This window comes from Callithrix jacchus, chromosome 8 (genome assembly GCF_049354715.1).
Source record: "Callithrix jacchus isolate 240 chromosome 8, calJac240_pri, whole genome shotgun sequence".
Lineage (NCBI taxonomy): Eukaryota > Metazoa > Chordata > Mammalia > Primates > Cebidae > Callithrix > Callithrix jacchus.
In genome coordinates, this window is record NC_133509.1 from 30,395,863 (window position 1) to 30,409,999 (window position 14,137).

Here is a 14,137-nt window from a genome sequence, read left to right on the forward strand (position 1 = left end):
AGAACCCAAAAGCAAATGCAACAAAAACAAAGATAAATAGATGGAACTTAATTAAACCAAAAATCTTGTGCACAGCAAAAGAAATAATCAGCAGAGTAAACAGCCCACAGAATGGGAGAAAATCTTTTCAGTCTGTGCTTTCAACAAAGAACTAATATCCAGAATCAACAAGGAACTCAAATTAGCAAGAAAAAAACAGTCCCATCAAAAAGTGGGCTAAGGATATGAATAGACAATTCTCAAAGGAAGATATACAAATGACAACAAACGAAATAAATGCTGAGCATCACTGATTATCAGGGAAATGCAAATCAAAACCACACTGCGGTACCACCTTACTCCTGCAAGAATGGCCATAATCAAAAAATCAAAGAAGAGGTTGGGTCAGTGGCTCATACCTATAATCCCAGCACTTTGGGAGACTGAGGCAGGTGGATCACCTGAGGTCAGGCGTTTGAGACCAGCTTGGCCAACATGGTGAAATGCTGTCACACCATTGCATTCCAGCCTGGGCAACAAGAGTGAGACTCCATCTCAAAATAAATGAGATAGGTTTTAAGACAAATATGAGAGACAGGGATATTTCATAATGATAAAGGGTCAGTCAGTACCTTGAAAAGATAACTTATAAATGTATGCACTCTCAACCAAACCTCAAAATAACATGAAAAAATGGATCGAGTTGAAAGGAAAAATACTTCAACATTAGTTGGATATTTTAATACCCCATTTCCAGTAATATGTAGATAACCAGACAAAAATCAATGAGGAAATAGAAGATTTAAGCAACATTATTGAACTATGTGACCCACTGACATTTTTAGAACACTTCATTTAACATCACAGAATACACATATTTTCAAGTGCACATGGAGTATTCTCTGAGATAAACCATATGCTGCTTAAAGCTACAGTAACCAAGATAGTGTGGTGTTAGTGTTAAGATAGACAAATAGATTACTGGAACAGAATAGAGTCCAAAATAGACACACACATGTATAGGCAACTGATTTTTAATAAAGTTGCAAAGGCAATTCAGTGAAGAAAATATAACCTTTTCAGCAAATGATGGGAGAACAATTGGATGTCTATATATAAAAAAAAGAACTTTGATCTATATTTTGCACTTTATCCAGAAGTTAACTAATATTGAATCACAGATCTAAATGGGAAATCTGAAACTATTAAACTTTAAAAGATAACTTGGGAAAACCTTTGTGATTTTTTTATTAGGCAAAGGTTTTATACATAGGGCACTAAAGACACAAATCGAACAAAAGTACAAATTGAAATTTGGAGTTACTCAAAATTTCGAACTTTTGCACTTTGATTTTTTTTTTTTTTTTTTTTTTTAGCTAGGATGTCACTCTCACCAAGGCTAGATAGAGTGCAGTGGCACAATCATGCCTCACTGCAGCCTCAGCCTCCTGGGATCAAGTGATCCTTCCACCTTTGCCTCCCAAGTAGCTGGGACTTACAGGTGTGTGTGTGTGTGTGTGTGTGTGTGCGCGTGTGTGTGTGTATGTGTACACTTACATTGTATAAAATAACCTTTGTATTTTTTTTTGTGGAGACAGTATCTTGTTGTGTTGCCCAGGCTGGTCTTGAATCCCTGGGCTCAAGTGATCCTCCTGCCTCAGCATCCCAAAATGCTGGGATTACAGGCATGACCCACTATGCCAGCCTTTTGCACTTTTTTTTTTTAATGAGTCTGAATCTTGCTCTGTCACCCAGGCTGGAGTGCAGTGGAATGATCTGATTCACTGTAACATCCACCTCCCAAATTCATGTGATTCTCCTGCCTCAGCAACCCAAGTAGCTGCAATTGCAGGCACACATTACCATGCCTGGCTAATTTTTGTATTTTTAATAGAGACGGGGTTTCACCATCTTGGCCAGGCTGTTCTTGTACTCCTGACCTCAAGTGATCAGCCTGCCTTGGCCTCCCGAAATGCTAAGATTGCAGGCACCAGCCACTATGCCTGGCCTCTTTTGCACTTTTAAAGACACTGTTAGGAGAATAAAAAGAAAAGCAGGTCAGGTACGGTGGCTCATGCCTGTAATTCCAGCACTTTGGGAGGCCAAGACAGGCTGATCATTTGAGGTCAGGAGTTCAAGAACAGCCTGGCCAAGATGGTGAAACCCCGTCTTTACTAAAAATACAAAAATTAGCCTGGTGTGGTGGTGTGCAGTTATAATCCCAGCTACTTGGGAGGCTGAGGCAGGAGAATTGCTTGAACCCAGGAGGTGGAGTTTGCTGTGAGCCGAGATCGTGCCACTGCACTCCAGCCTGGGCAACAGAGTAAGACTCCCTATCAAAAAAAAAAAAAAGAAAAGCAACAGATAGGTAGAACTTACTTGATAAACATCTGATGAAGGAATTATATCCAGAATATATCTGTAAACACCATAATAAGAAAACAAAACAATGGCAAAAAGTTTGAGCTGACATATCACTAAACAAAATATGCCAGTGACAGTTAAATACTTGAAAAAATTCTCAACATCCTTATTCATTTGGGAAATACAAATTAGAACCAAATGAAATACCACTACCCACCTTTTAACTTGGGTAAAATTATACTAATTATCAACAAGTGTGTAGAAGGAGTTTTCATACCCTGTACTACTAGTGGGAATGTAAAATGGTATAACAACTTTGGAAAAGAGTTTTGCAGTTTATTAAAAAGTTAAATATATGGCTGGGCGTGGTGGCTCATGCCTGTAATCCTGACACTTTGGGAGGCAGAGGTGGGCAGATCACAGGGTCAGGAGATGGAGACCATCCTGGCTAACACTGAAATCCCATCTCTACTAAAACTACAAAAGTTAGCTGGGTGTAATGGTGGGCACCTGTAGTCTCATCAACTTTGGAGGCTGAGGCAGGAGAATCCTCTGAACCTGGGAGGCAGAGGTTGCAGGTAGCCGAGATTGCACCACAGCACTCCAGCCTGGGCAACAGAGTGAGACTCCGTCTTGAAAAAAAAAAAAAAAGTTAAATACACACCTAGCATATGACCAAGAGAAATAGTCATAGAAAGAGGTACATAAATATTCATGACAGTGTTATGTTGCTTTGGACGTCAATTAAAAATGAAAACATAAAAATAAAATTGAAAAAAATAAAAAAATTTAAAAAGAGAGTGTTATTTGTAATTACCCCAAAATTGAAAAAAACCCACATATCCATCAAAAGGCAAATGGATATCTGTGTTATGTCCACAGAATTGAATACTACTCAGCAGTAAAAGTGAATGAACTATTGCATGCCTTAACATGGACGAATCTTAATTATGTACAGTGAAAAGAGCCAAACATTGTATGATTCTCTTTATATGAAATATTCTGAAAAGCAGACTAATAGACATAGAAAGTTAAATGCTTCAAACTGGGGATGAGAACAGAGATTAACTGCAAAGATCTGAGGGATTTGGGGATTATTTGAAATGTTCTAAAACTACATTTGATTAATGATGTATAACATTGACAATTTCTGGCCAGTGCAGGGGCTCACGCCTATAATCTCAACATTTTGGGAGGGCGAGGCAGGCAGATCACCTGAGGTCAGGAGTTCAAGACCAGCCTGGCCAACATGGTAGAACCCTGTCTCTACTAAAAATACAAAATTAGCTGGGCCTGGTGGTGGATGCCTGTAATCTCAGCTACTTGGGAGGCTGAGGCAGGAGAATCACATGAACCTGGGAGGCAGAGGTGGTAGTGAGCCAAGATTGTGCCATTGTACTCCAGCCTGGGGAACAAGAGTAAAATTCCATCTCAAAAAAAAAATAAAACCCAAAAAACATTAACAATTTTTTAAACAAAATAACAGAACCCACATTGAATTGGGGTAGGGGCAGAGTAGTTTTTTCTTGGGAGCTGGATGCCACTAAACAGAACTTACAGGGCAGACTTTCTGACTTGGAAAGTTAAGGTGCTGTGACTGAGGTTAGCAAGAGGCCATCAGAGGCCATCCCACTTGCTGTGGCTCTCTGCTAATAAGAGTCAGAAGCCCCTGAGAGGGTGAGCATTTGCATGGTAAATTGTACTGAAATTCCTGATGCCACTGAAAGTTGTGTTCAGTGAACTTCATGGAAGTTTGTCTCTTTTCTTTTTAAGTCCTGCTGGTGGGTTTTTTTTGTTGTTGTTCTTTGTTTTGATAGGGAGTCTCACTCTGTCACCCAGGCTGGAGTGCAGTAGCACAATCTTGTCTCACTGCAATTTCTTCCGCTCAGGTTCAAGCAATGCTCCTGCCTCAGCCTCCTGAGTAGCTGGGATTACAGGCACCTGCCACTGTACCCAGCTAATTTTTGTATTTTTAGTGGCGACAGGGTTTCACCAGCTTAGCCAGGCTGGTCTTGAACTTCTGACCTCGTGATCCACCCACCTCGGCCTCCCAAAGTGCTGGGATTTCAGGCGTGAGCCGCCATGACGGGCCTTTTTTTTTTTTTTTTTCAAGTGATGATCCAGGGCTCTATTGATTTTATCTGTCAGAGAGTGAGAGCTCATCTTGTTTGCATCTCATTGGAATACAGATTTGTTTGAGTGAATTGGATAAAAATCCAAAATATCACCTTCGTTAGAAGACTGTCTAACGGGAAAACAGTACAGATCGTTCCAAGTGACAGGCTGTGTTTTCTCCCCTAGGCAATCCTGGAGAACAACCTCCCTTCTGAAATGGCTAGCAAGATCAACCTTGTGGATCTAGCAGGCAGGTAATTAGGATTTCAAAGCTAAGGGGAATTACTTTTGTTCTTGCCTGTTTTACAGGGAATAAGCTGTTTCAATCTTTTTCACATTTCAGTCATCCTGAGAATATTACAAAAGAAACAAACTCTTTGAATGCTCGGTTAAGAAGTTATTTTCTAGGGGCTGAAAAGTTCCTCCACATCAGGGATTCTCAGTCTTGGTTGCACATTATATCACCTGAGGACCTTTTCTTTTTTGAAACAGTCTCCCTCTGTTGCCCAGGCTCCAGGCTGCAGTGCATGGCTCATTGTAACCCTGAACTACTTGGCTCAAGTGACCCTCCTGCCTCAGCCTCTCGAGTAACTGGGACTACAGGCACGTGCCACCACATCCAGCTTTTTTTTTTTTTTTTTTGGTAGAGGCAACATCTCATTAAGTTGCCCAGACTGGCCTCAAACTCCTGGCCTTGGGCTGTTCTTCTGCCTCAGCCTCCCAAAGTGGTGAGATTACCAGCAGGAGCCACTGCACCTGGCCACCTGAGGCCTTTTTAAAACTCCCCATACCTATACCTTAAATTAGATAAATCAGATTATTAGTGAGGTTGGTGGGAGTGCAGGCATCAGGGCTGCACTGTTAAAACTGCCCAGGTGATTCTAATGTATAGGAAACATTAAAAGAAAAAAATCACTGAATTAGTATGCCTTTTTTTCTTTGATTTAATATTAATTTTATGGTTTCTTTAATATAGATTTTTATGCAGTTCTTTAAAAAAAGTTTTACTTGGTGGTGTACATCTATTGTGCCAGCTATTCAGGAGACTGAGGTGGGAAGATCACTTGAGCCCAGGAGTTTGAGGCTAGCCTGGGCAAAATTACAACATAGCTCAACCCTATCTCTAAAAAAAACAAGTTTAAAAAGTCTGGAGAGGTTAAGAAGATACTGCCTTGTAGGAATTACAAGGAATCATGAATCATAATTGCATATGTATTTAGAAAGAAGTAGTATTGAGGGGGATAATGTGATCACAGGAAAGTGTAAGATGAAATAAGATAAATTTTCTTATTTTAAAACTGTTAGATAATTAATACGGTACAGTATTCCCTTACGGACTAAGTGCTATTTGAAGGAAAGTATGTCAGCCAATTGGAAGTGTGAATTTTTAATATTTCCCATTTACTTGAAAAAGGAATTCAAGACTGGGTATGGTGGCTCACGCCTGTTAATCCCAGCACTTTGGGAGGCCAAGGTGGGTGGATCATGAGGCCAGGAGTTTGAGAACAGCCTGGTCAACATGGTGAAACCCCGTTTCTATTAAACATACAAAAAATTAGCTGGGCCTGGTGGCCTGCACCTGTAGTTCAGCTGCTTGGGAGCCTGAGGCAGGAGAATTGCTTGAACTTTGGAGGTGGAGGTTGCAGTGAGCCGAGTTCATGCCACTGCACTTCAGCCTGGGTGACTAGAGACTGCCTCTCAAAAAAATAAAAGGAATTCAAAACTGTTGTCAGTTAATGACACAAATACTGTAGACCTATGAATACATGAGTTTAAGACAGTAAAGATAGAGGAGACATGAATATACCCAAAAGCCATGCTAATATTACTGTAAATGAGCATTACATTTAGCATAAAGTGTTCTGACAGTCAAAATAAAAATAGAAACCTAATGAATTATTTGATTTTTATTGCCTGAGAAACAAAAAAAGTCCAGTTCATTTTAACATTTTTTTCTGAAACTGAATTCTAAAAGGAATTTATTATGTGAGTCTTTTACAGCATGATGTACAGCATAATGGATAGTATTTTTCAGCAGCATTATAAAGATAGTGTCCTGTTTGCTTTTGTTTCTGTTTTTATTGACTGTTTTAGTGAAAGAGCAGATCCCAGTTACTGTAAGGACCGGATTACTGAAGGAGCCAATATCAACAAGTCCCTTGTGACTCTGGGAATTGTCATCTCCACCTTAGGTATTTTGCTGATAGATGATGGCAGTGGGAGGGAGACTTTGGAAAATAACTCATGTTTTCATTTTGTCACAATAAAGTAGATGCAAGTTTCCTTTTGATAAAGTTACCTTCTGGTATGAGAAAATGATACTTGTCCTTGGTTTTAGAGTATAATACTATCCTACTACCATCATTTCCAAAAGAGGGGAGTCTAAAAAATTATGTGGCTCAATCATTGCATATTATGAGTCTAAAGTCTTTAGGAATATCTAAAATATTCTATTGTATTCAGAAATGGATTAGGAAATATGATACTTAAGTCTGTGTTATCCAGCCATTGTTTTGTTTTAGTGTATTTGCTCCATAATTCCTTCTTTGTTCCATTTTCTTTTTTTGTGTTTTAAGCCCAGAACGCCCAAGCTTTCAGCAGCTGCCAGAGCCTCAACAGCTCAGTCAGCAATGGTGGTGACAGTGGGATCCTTAGCTCTCCTTCTGGGACCAGCAGTGGAGGGGCACCCTCCCGAAGGCAGTTTTTTATCCCATACCGAGACTCTGTGTTGACCTGGCTGCTGAAGGACAGCCTTGGAGGGAACTCTAAAACGATCATGATTGCCAGTGAGTGGGATGCCAGAGCTGCATCTGTGTTGAGACTAGTACTCTGTCTTAGAGAAAGGCCCATGGCCACCCAGGTTTCTCATTTCATCAGGGGTCTCATATAGTGTGGGCAGTAGTAGCAAGGCAAATGATTAAAGTCTGGGATGGTTGGGACTGGCATGTTTTTAAACTTTCTCCTTCTACCTCAGCGGTGTCTCCTGCACACACTAGCTACAGTGAGACCATGAGCACACTGAGATATGCATCCAGTGCCAAAAACATTATCAACAAGCCACGAGTAAATGAGGTGAGACTTTTTCAGAAGTCCTGGTCTGGTATAGTTTACACAAAGCCCTCTGTATTTTTTTTCTTTCATTGATCTTTCTCTTTATACTCAGCTCAACTTGCCAGACTTGTTCTCCAAATGATGAGGGAGTAGAATTCTTTCTTCTGTCATCTCCTTCTCTCCTATCTCTACTGCCTTTATTCAATAACCTTTTATGAATAACTTATTGTAGATACTTCTCTAATGCCATTTCACTCAAAATTCCCTAGTTTAGCATTACCACTCTAAGAAAGGTCATTTATTTTTTATTATTTCATTTTTAGAGACAGGATCTTGCTCTGTCACCCAGGTTGGAGTGCAGTGGTGCAGTAATGATTCACTGTAAGAATGTTCATTTAAAAAGTTTGTCTTTACTGCTTTAATTTTGCATTTACATTGATTTGATTTATGCCTGAGTTTTTGTGTTTATTTGTTTTGAGAAGGGGTCTTGCTCTGTTGCCCAGGCTGAAGTGCAGTAACACTATCATGGCTCACTGCAACTTCGGCCTCCAGGGCCTCAAGCAGTAATCCCACCCAGCCTCCTGAGGAGCTGGGGCCACAGGTGGGTGCCACCACATTAGGCTAATTTAAATAGTTTTGTTTGTTTTTTTTTTTTGGAGAGACAAGTTTCCACAATATTGCCCAGGCTGGTCTCAAAGTCCTGGACTCTAATGATCCTTCAACCTCAGCCTCCCTAAGTGCTGGGTTTGCAGGTGTGAGCCAAGGTACCCTGTCTTATGCCTGTGTTTTTTTTTTTATGTCAGTTGTCTGTGTTTTTTTTTGTATGCAAATTGTTGTGACTTTGCTATTTAAAAGGAAAGTGTAGGAATTCATTGGTTTTTGTTTTATCCTTTAATGTTCTTTCACTTGCTTTTCTTCTCTGCCCACACAGAACTATTCATTGGTTTTTGAAAGCTAAATGAGAATTTTCCAAATATTCCTTCACAAGTTCAATGAAAAGTTCCAGAGCAGGGATCATACCTGGTCACCAGACATACTACGTGTATATGTGTGTGTATACATGTATACATACATATATGTGTGTGTACATGTATGCATACATATATGTGTGTATATATATGTACATATACACACACATAATTCATATGTAGACTTTTAAAAAGGCAATATTAGGCTTAGTCACAATACAGGAAAGTTAGCACCTACTACCTATACACACTCTGGCTTTTGTGTTACCAGCTTGACCTTCCCTAGGGAAATGATTCTCAAAGTTTATTGTGTATCAGAATCACTTGGAGGGTTTGTTAGATCACTGCTGGGCTCCCGTCCTTCAGAGTTTCTGATTTAATAGGTCTGGGAGGGCCAGTGTCCATTTCTAACAAGTTCTTAGGTGAAGTTGTTGCTGCAGGTCCTGGGATCACACTTGAGAATGATTGGCCACTGTAGAGCTTACTCCAAAAGAGTAATCCACTTCTTCCAAGCCAATTGCAAATAGCATTTCACAGCTGAGTGGGACTTGGTATCAATCAGTAGTGATTGAGTCTCTGTGTTTCAGGATGCAAATGTAAAGCTGATTAGAGAACTCAGAGAAGAGATTGAAAGACTGAAAGCCCTGCTGCTGAGCTTTGAACTGGTATGCAGACAATAAGAACCTCTCCATGCTTAAGTGAAATTCTCCTTCTGAGCCTCCTTTCTTCTCGATAGAGTCTGGGCTCTGCTCCATTCCATGTTCTCAATGGACTTTCATGAAGCAGAGACAGGAGCAAACACAAAACAGATTTCTCTGTAGCTTCAGATGGTGTGGGCATTTTTTCACTTTATTATCTCTTGTCTTGTGCCTGAATGGTCCTTGCCCTGTGTGGGCAGATACGGAGAAAAGGGCCCTCTCAGGAAAATTTCTTTGAATTTTCCTTCTTTGTACCAATGCGAGCCCAAATACTTCGGTTCCTGATTTATTTCTCATTTTAGTGATAAAATCTTTCCTTTATTTGCATCTTTTCTTTCTTCACAAGTGTAAGGGTGGGACATGCCTTAAGTTCAGACCAGGAGAATATCAAAGCACGTCTCTCTGTCTTTGTGCAGAGAAACTTCACTTCATTGAATGATGAAAAGGATGAAAACCTGAAGAAGCTGGTTCTCCAAAATGAATTGAAGGTGGGTGTGTTGGGTGGACTTAGTTGTGCTTTACATCACCTTGGGAGCTCCCTGTATTATTTCTGGGCTAGATAGGATTGCTCCCTTGGCAGGGCAGAGAAGAGCTGTCTAGTTTAAATACAATGTTTCTTTTAAGCCTTAACTAGGGGATGTATTCGCCTAGGGAGCTGTTAATGGCTTTCAGACTTTCAGTATTGTTCTCTGAGGGATTCATAAGTCCTTTGGATAGTGAGAGTAGCCTGGGGCGGGGGAGACTATTTTCTTGTCTGTAAATCAGTCAACCAAGATGCATTCATTGTTTGAGGATGAAATAGGTGCTCAGCTTGATGCTGCAAGAGGTACAGAGAAGTCCCTGCCCTCACATGGTTTGCAGTCTAATTGGAAACAAATTTAGAGAATGATGTGTTTCATGAACCATGTGATTTAGATGAAAAGAGTCTAGGAAAGGAAGAAATCATTATGGCTTGGGATTTTCAGAGCAGACATCATGTGTTGGTGTTGGAAGGCAGAGAACTGACCTTGAGCCAGCCCTTGAAGTGTTGTTAGATAGGGAGAAGGGGGTAAGACACTGGGTGAGGGAGGGATAACATAAGCTAAGCCTTGAACCTGGGAGAAAAGGAAGGGATGTGAGAGGCCATGTGGAAGCACACACTGTGAGGAAGACTAAGCTGGTTAGAATAGATGTTCATGGTAGAGGCTAGTGAAGGTAAGGTTAGGGCAAGTTTAGAAGATTTGAACTTTGTGTAAACAGGATTAATAGCTTCGTGAATCAGGTGACATAATAAAGGAGTATCTTTGGGAAATTAATATGATAGTTGTTTGCAGGACAAATTGAAATGTGGGAAGACTGGAAGCAGGGGACCAACCAGGAAAGAGACTTCTGTAACCCAGTGAGGGCAAGGAGAAGACATTTTTAAAAGTAGAATAAAGGTGATTCCCAGAGACATTTCTTTTCTTTTCTTTTTTTTTTTTTTTTAATTTAAAAAAAGGGATTATCACTGTCCCTCAGGCTGGAGTGCAGTGGCGTGATCTAGGCTCACTGCAACCTCCGCCTTCCAGGTTCAAGCGATTCTCCTGCCTATGCCTCCCAAGTAGCTGGGACTACAGGTGTCTGCCACCACCACACCTGCCTAATTTTTGTATTTTTAGTAGAGATGTGGTTTCACCACATTGTCCAGGCTGTTCTTGAACTCCTGGCCTCAGGTGATCTGCCCGCTTTGGCCTCCCAAAGTGCTGGGATTATAGGTGTGAACCACTGCACCCGGACCCCAGAGACATTTAAAAGGAAGAAATGGTGGGCAGTTTTTTGTTGTTGATGGGTTAGATTTATTTATTATTATTATTTTTTTGAAATGGAGTTTTGCTCTTGTTGTCCAGGCTGGAGTGTAGTAGTGTGATTTAAGCTCACTGTAACCTCTGCCTCCCAGGTTTAAGCAATTTTCCAGCCTCAACCACCTGAGTTGCTGGGATTAGAGGAGCCCAATGCCACACCCAGCTAATTCTTTTGTATTTTTAGTAGAGACAGGATTCTACGTTGGCCAGGCTGGTCTTGAACTCCTGACCTCAGGTAATCCACCTGCCTTGGCCTCCCAAAGTGCTGGGATTATAGGCACGAGGTACCACACCCAGCCAATGGGTTAGATTTAAATCCTACAACCAAATGTTTCCATTTCCAACATTCTGTTGCATCATCCTTATATGTTATTAAAGTATCTTGGCCATGTTAACATTTTGTTACCCTAACTAAACCTCAGGGCTAAATCACACATCTAGAAGTTTCTCTAAAAAATTCCTTCTTCAGGCAGGGCGTGGTGGCTCACGCCTATAATCCCAGCACTTTGGGAGGCTTAGGCGGGTGGATCATGAGATCAAAAGTTCAAGACCAGCATGGCCAAGATGGTGATATCCTGTCTCTACTAAAAATACAAAAATTAGCCAGGCACAGTGGCAGGCACATGTAATCCCAGCTACTCGGGAGTCTGAGGCAGAATTGCTTGAACCCAGGCAGCAGAGGCTGTGGTGAGCCGAGATCACGCCACTGTACTCTAGCCTGGGTGATAGAGTGAGACTCTTCTCAAAAAGAAAAAAAAAAATTCCTCCTTCAGTCATGTATTTTGATTTTTGGCTCAGAAAATATCATCCCTCTATATTAAGAGATGAAGTAGAAGAGCCAAAATCATTCCAAGCTCATTAGCATTCTTGCATTATGTAGGCCAGCTGAGCTGGACTCAAACCTGCCCCTTCTTTGCTGTATGATCTTAGGCAGTGTAGGAGCAGCTAATTTTAAGCAGTATAGGAGTAGGCAGAGGGGCAGCTGTGCCAGGTTGGCTAAACTGTAAGCCATAGTGCCATGCCGCTCACCAATCCCAGGGGTCCGTATACAACCCAGCCCTTTACAGGTGCCCTTTAGTTTCCTGGTTTCCAAACTTCAACTCAATGATTATTAAAATAATGTTTCTAGGGTACATAAAGTTCTTGTACCTAAACCTGGAATGGTTTTTTTTTTTTTAAAGTGTTCCCTTTATGAGAGAAGTACTTACCTAAATCTAATTTTTTTTCTGAGCTTCTTCAGTTCTTCCACTCCTAGGATAAGGTCATTGTTTAGGCATCAGTTTCCAGCAAAAGAAGAAAAAGGAGCCTACATTTAACACTGTGCATGTCCCTAAGGTGGTCTTAGCTTAGGGCCTCTAAGCCTGAGCATATTTACTTTTAAAACCCTGTACCTAATACACAGTAAACAGTCAGTATTTTCCTGTTATTATTGTTTTTATTGTATATAATCTTCCAGACAGGTTCCATATAGTCTTAGTTCCACCTGGGGAGTTTCCTCTCAGTGCTTTGTGGTTCTGTGAGTCATGTGCAAGCTTATATGATAATTTACGGTACTGTACGTTGGGAAAGAAGTGTTAGGTCATAAAAGGATTTCCAAGTATGCGTCATATAGAAGTGGGATGGGGAAAGAGAAATTGTAAATATATTTAACATCCCAATTGATTTTTTAAAAATAACATGTTTTTTCTAATTATAAAAACAATACATGCTCGTTGCAGAAAACTGTAAAGATAACATTTATTGAGAGGGCTTCTGTTTATAAAAGTAACACTTGCTTATTGAGGAAACGTTGGAAAACACAGCTTGCAGTTTAAGGAGGTACAAGGGCCTCTGTGGGGCTTTGAATACTATCTGTGAGGATCATAAGAAAGTAGTACCCGGGGGAAATACAAATAGGTCATAATGACTTCTGACCTTTAGTCTGTTCCCCATGCTGAGTGTCTCAGATCACCTCCTATGCCTCCACAGATAGACCAGCTGACTAAAGAATGGACCCAGAAGTGGAATGATTGGCAGGCCCTCATGGAGCATTACAGTGTGGATATCAACAGGAGGAGGGCTGGGGTGGTCATCGACTCCAGCCTGCCACACTTGATGGCCTTGGAGGATGATGTGCTCAGCACAGGTGTTGTGCTGTATCATCTCAAGGTGAGGAGGCTGGTGTATCCTTTTATTCCTAAGCCACTGGCCCCAGAAGTCAAGAAGGGAAAAGCTAGGAGCAGCAGCCAGGTTTCTATGAATTGGAAATCAAGACAGATGCCACAGAGCTGCCTTCAGTTTTGTTCTCAGGAAATGTCTACCTAACAAATTGTGATCTGTTTTGCATTTGTATGTATAGAGCAGAAGACTGGAAATCAGAACATTTGTTTTTCAACTGCTGCTACTGTTGTTCTTATATAACTTACTTTTGTTCTCCGTGCTTTGATTTCCTCGTTTTAAAGTAAGAATGATGCTTACTGGCTGGGTGTGGTGGCTTACACCTGTAATCCCAGACTTTTGGGAGGCCGAGGTGGGCGGATCACCTGAAGTCAGGAGTTCAAGACCAACCTGGCCAACATGGTAAAACCCTGTCTCTACTAAATATGCAAAGAATTAGCTGGGTATGGTGGCAGGTCTCAGCTCCTTAGGAGGTTGAAGCTGGAGAATTGCTTGAACCTGGGAGGCAGAGGTTACGGTAGGCCGAGATCATAATACTGCATGCACTCCAGCCTGAGCGACAGAGGGAGACTCTGTCTAAAACCAAAAAAAAGAATGATGCTTATCATATTTCTTTTCTGAATTCCTGAAGCAGAGGGGTACAGTCATGGAGAGTAAAACCCTAACCTCAGGATATTATTAGTGCTCCTAAGCTTTACAAATACAGACTGCTCAAAGATGGCTTTCAGGCTGGTCACGGTTGCTCTCACCTGCAATCCCAGCACTTTGGGAGGCTGAGGCGGGCAGATAACATGAGTTCAGGAGTTCAAGACCAGTCTGGCCAACATGGCAAAACCCCACCTCTACTAAAGATACAAAAATTAGCTGGGTGCAGTGGTGGGTGCCTGTAATCTCAGCTACTCAGGATGCTGAGGCAAGAGAATCACTTGAATCCAGGAGAGGCAGAGGTTGCAGTGAGCTGAGATTGTGCCACTGCACTCCAGCC

The 14,137-nt window shown here is 41.2% G+C and overlaps 1 protein-coding gene across 28 annotated transcripts in view; it reads left to right on the top strand.

Annotated features, from left to right (window-relative positions):
• STARD9 (StAR related lipid transfer domain containing 9) overlaps nt 1-14,137 on the top strand; it is a 206,828-nt gene that overhangs the window by 122,054 nt on the left and 70,637 nt on the right. For 23 of the 28 annotated variants that reach the window (XR_013520871.1, XR_013520869.1, XR_013520872.1 and 20 more), the window contains 7 exons: nt 4,645-4,712; nt 6,553-6,650; nt 7,035-7,244; nt 7,433-7,530; nt 9,065-9,142; nt 9,592-9,663; nt 12,964-13,143. Coding sequence is in view for 13 of the 28 variants with exons in the window: in XM_078334028.1 (XP_078190154.1) it covers nt 4,645-4,712; nt 6,553-6,650; nt 7,035-7,244; nt 7,433-7,530; nt 9,065-9,142; nt 9,592-9,663; nt 12,964-13,143 (804 nt within the window). In the remaining 15 variants the exon portion in view is untranslated. Of the gene's footprint in view, nt 1-4,644; nt 4,713-6,552; nt 6,651-7,034; nt 7,245-7,432; nt 7,531-9,064; nt 9,143-9,591; nt 9,664-12,963; nt 13,144-14,137 lie in introns of those variants that run through there. The other 5 variants (XM_078334031.1, XM_078334033.1, XM_078334032.1 and 2 more) reach the window with 3 other exon arrangements.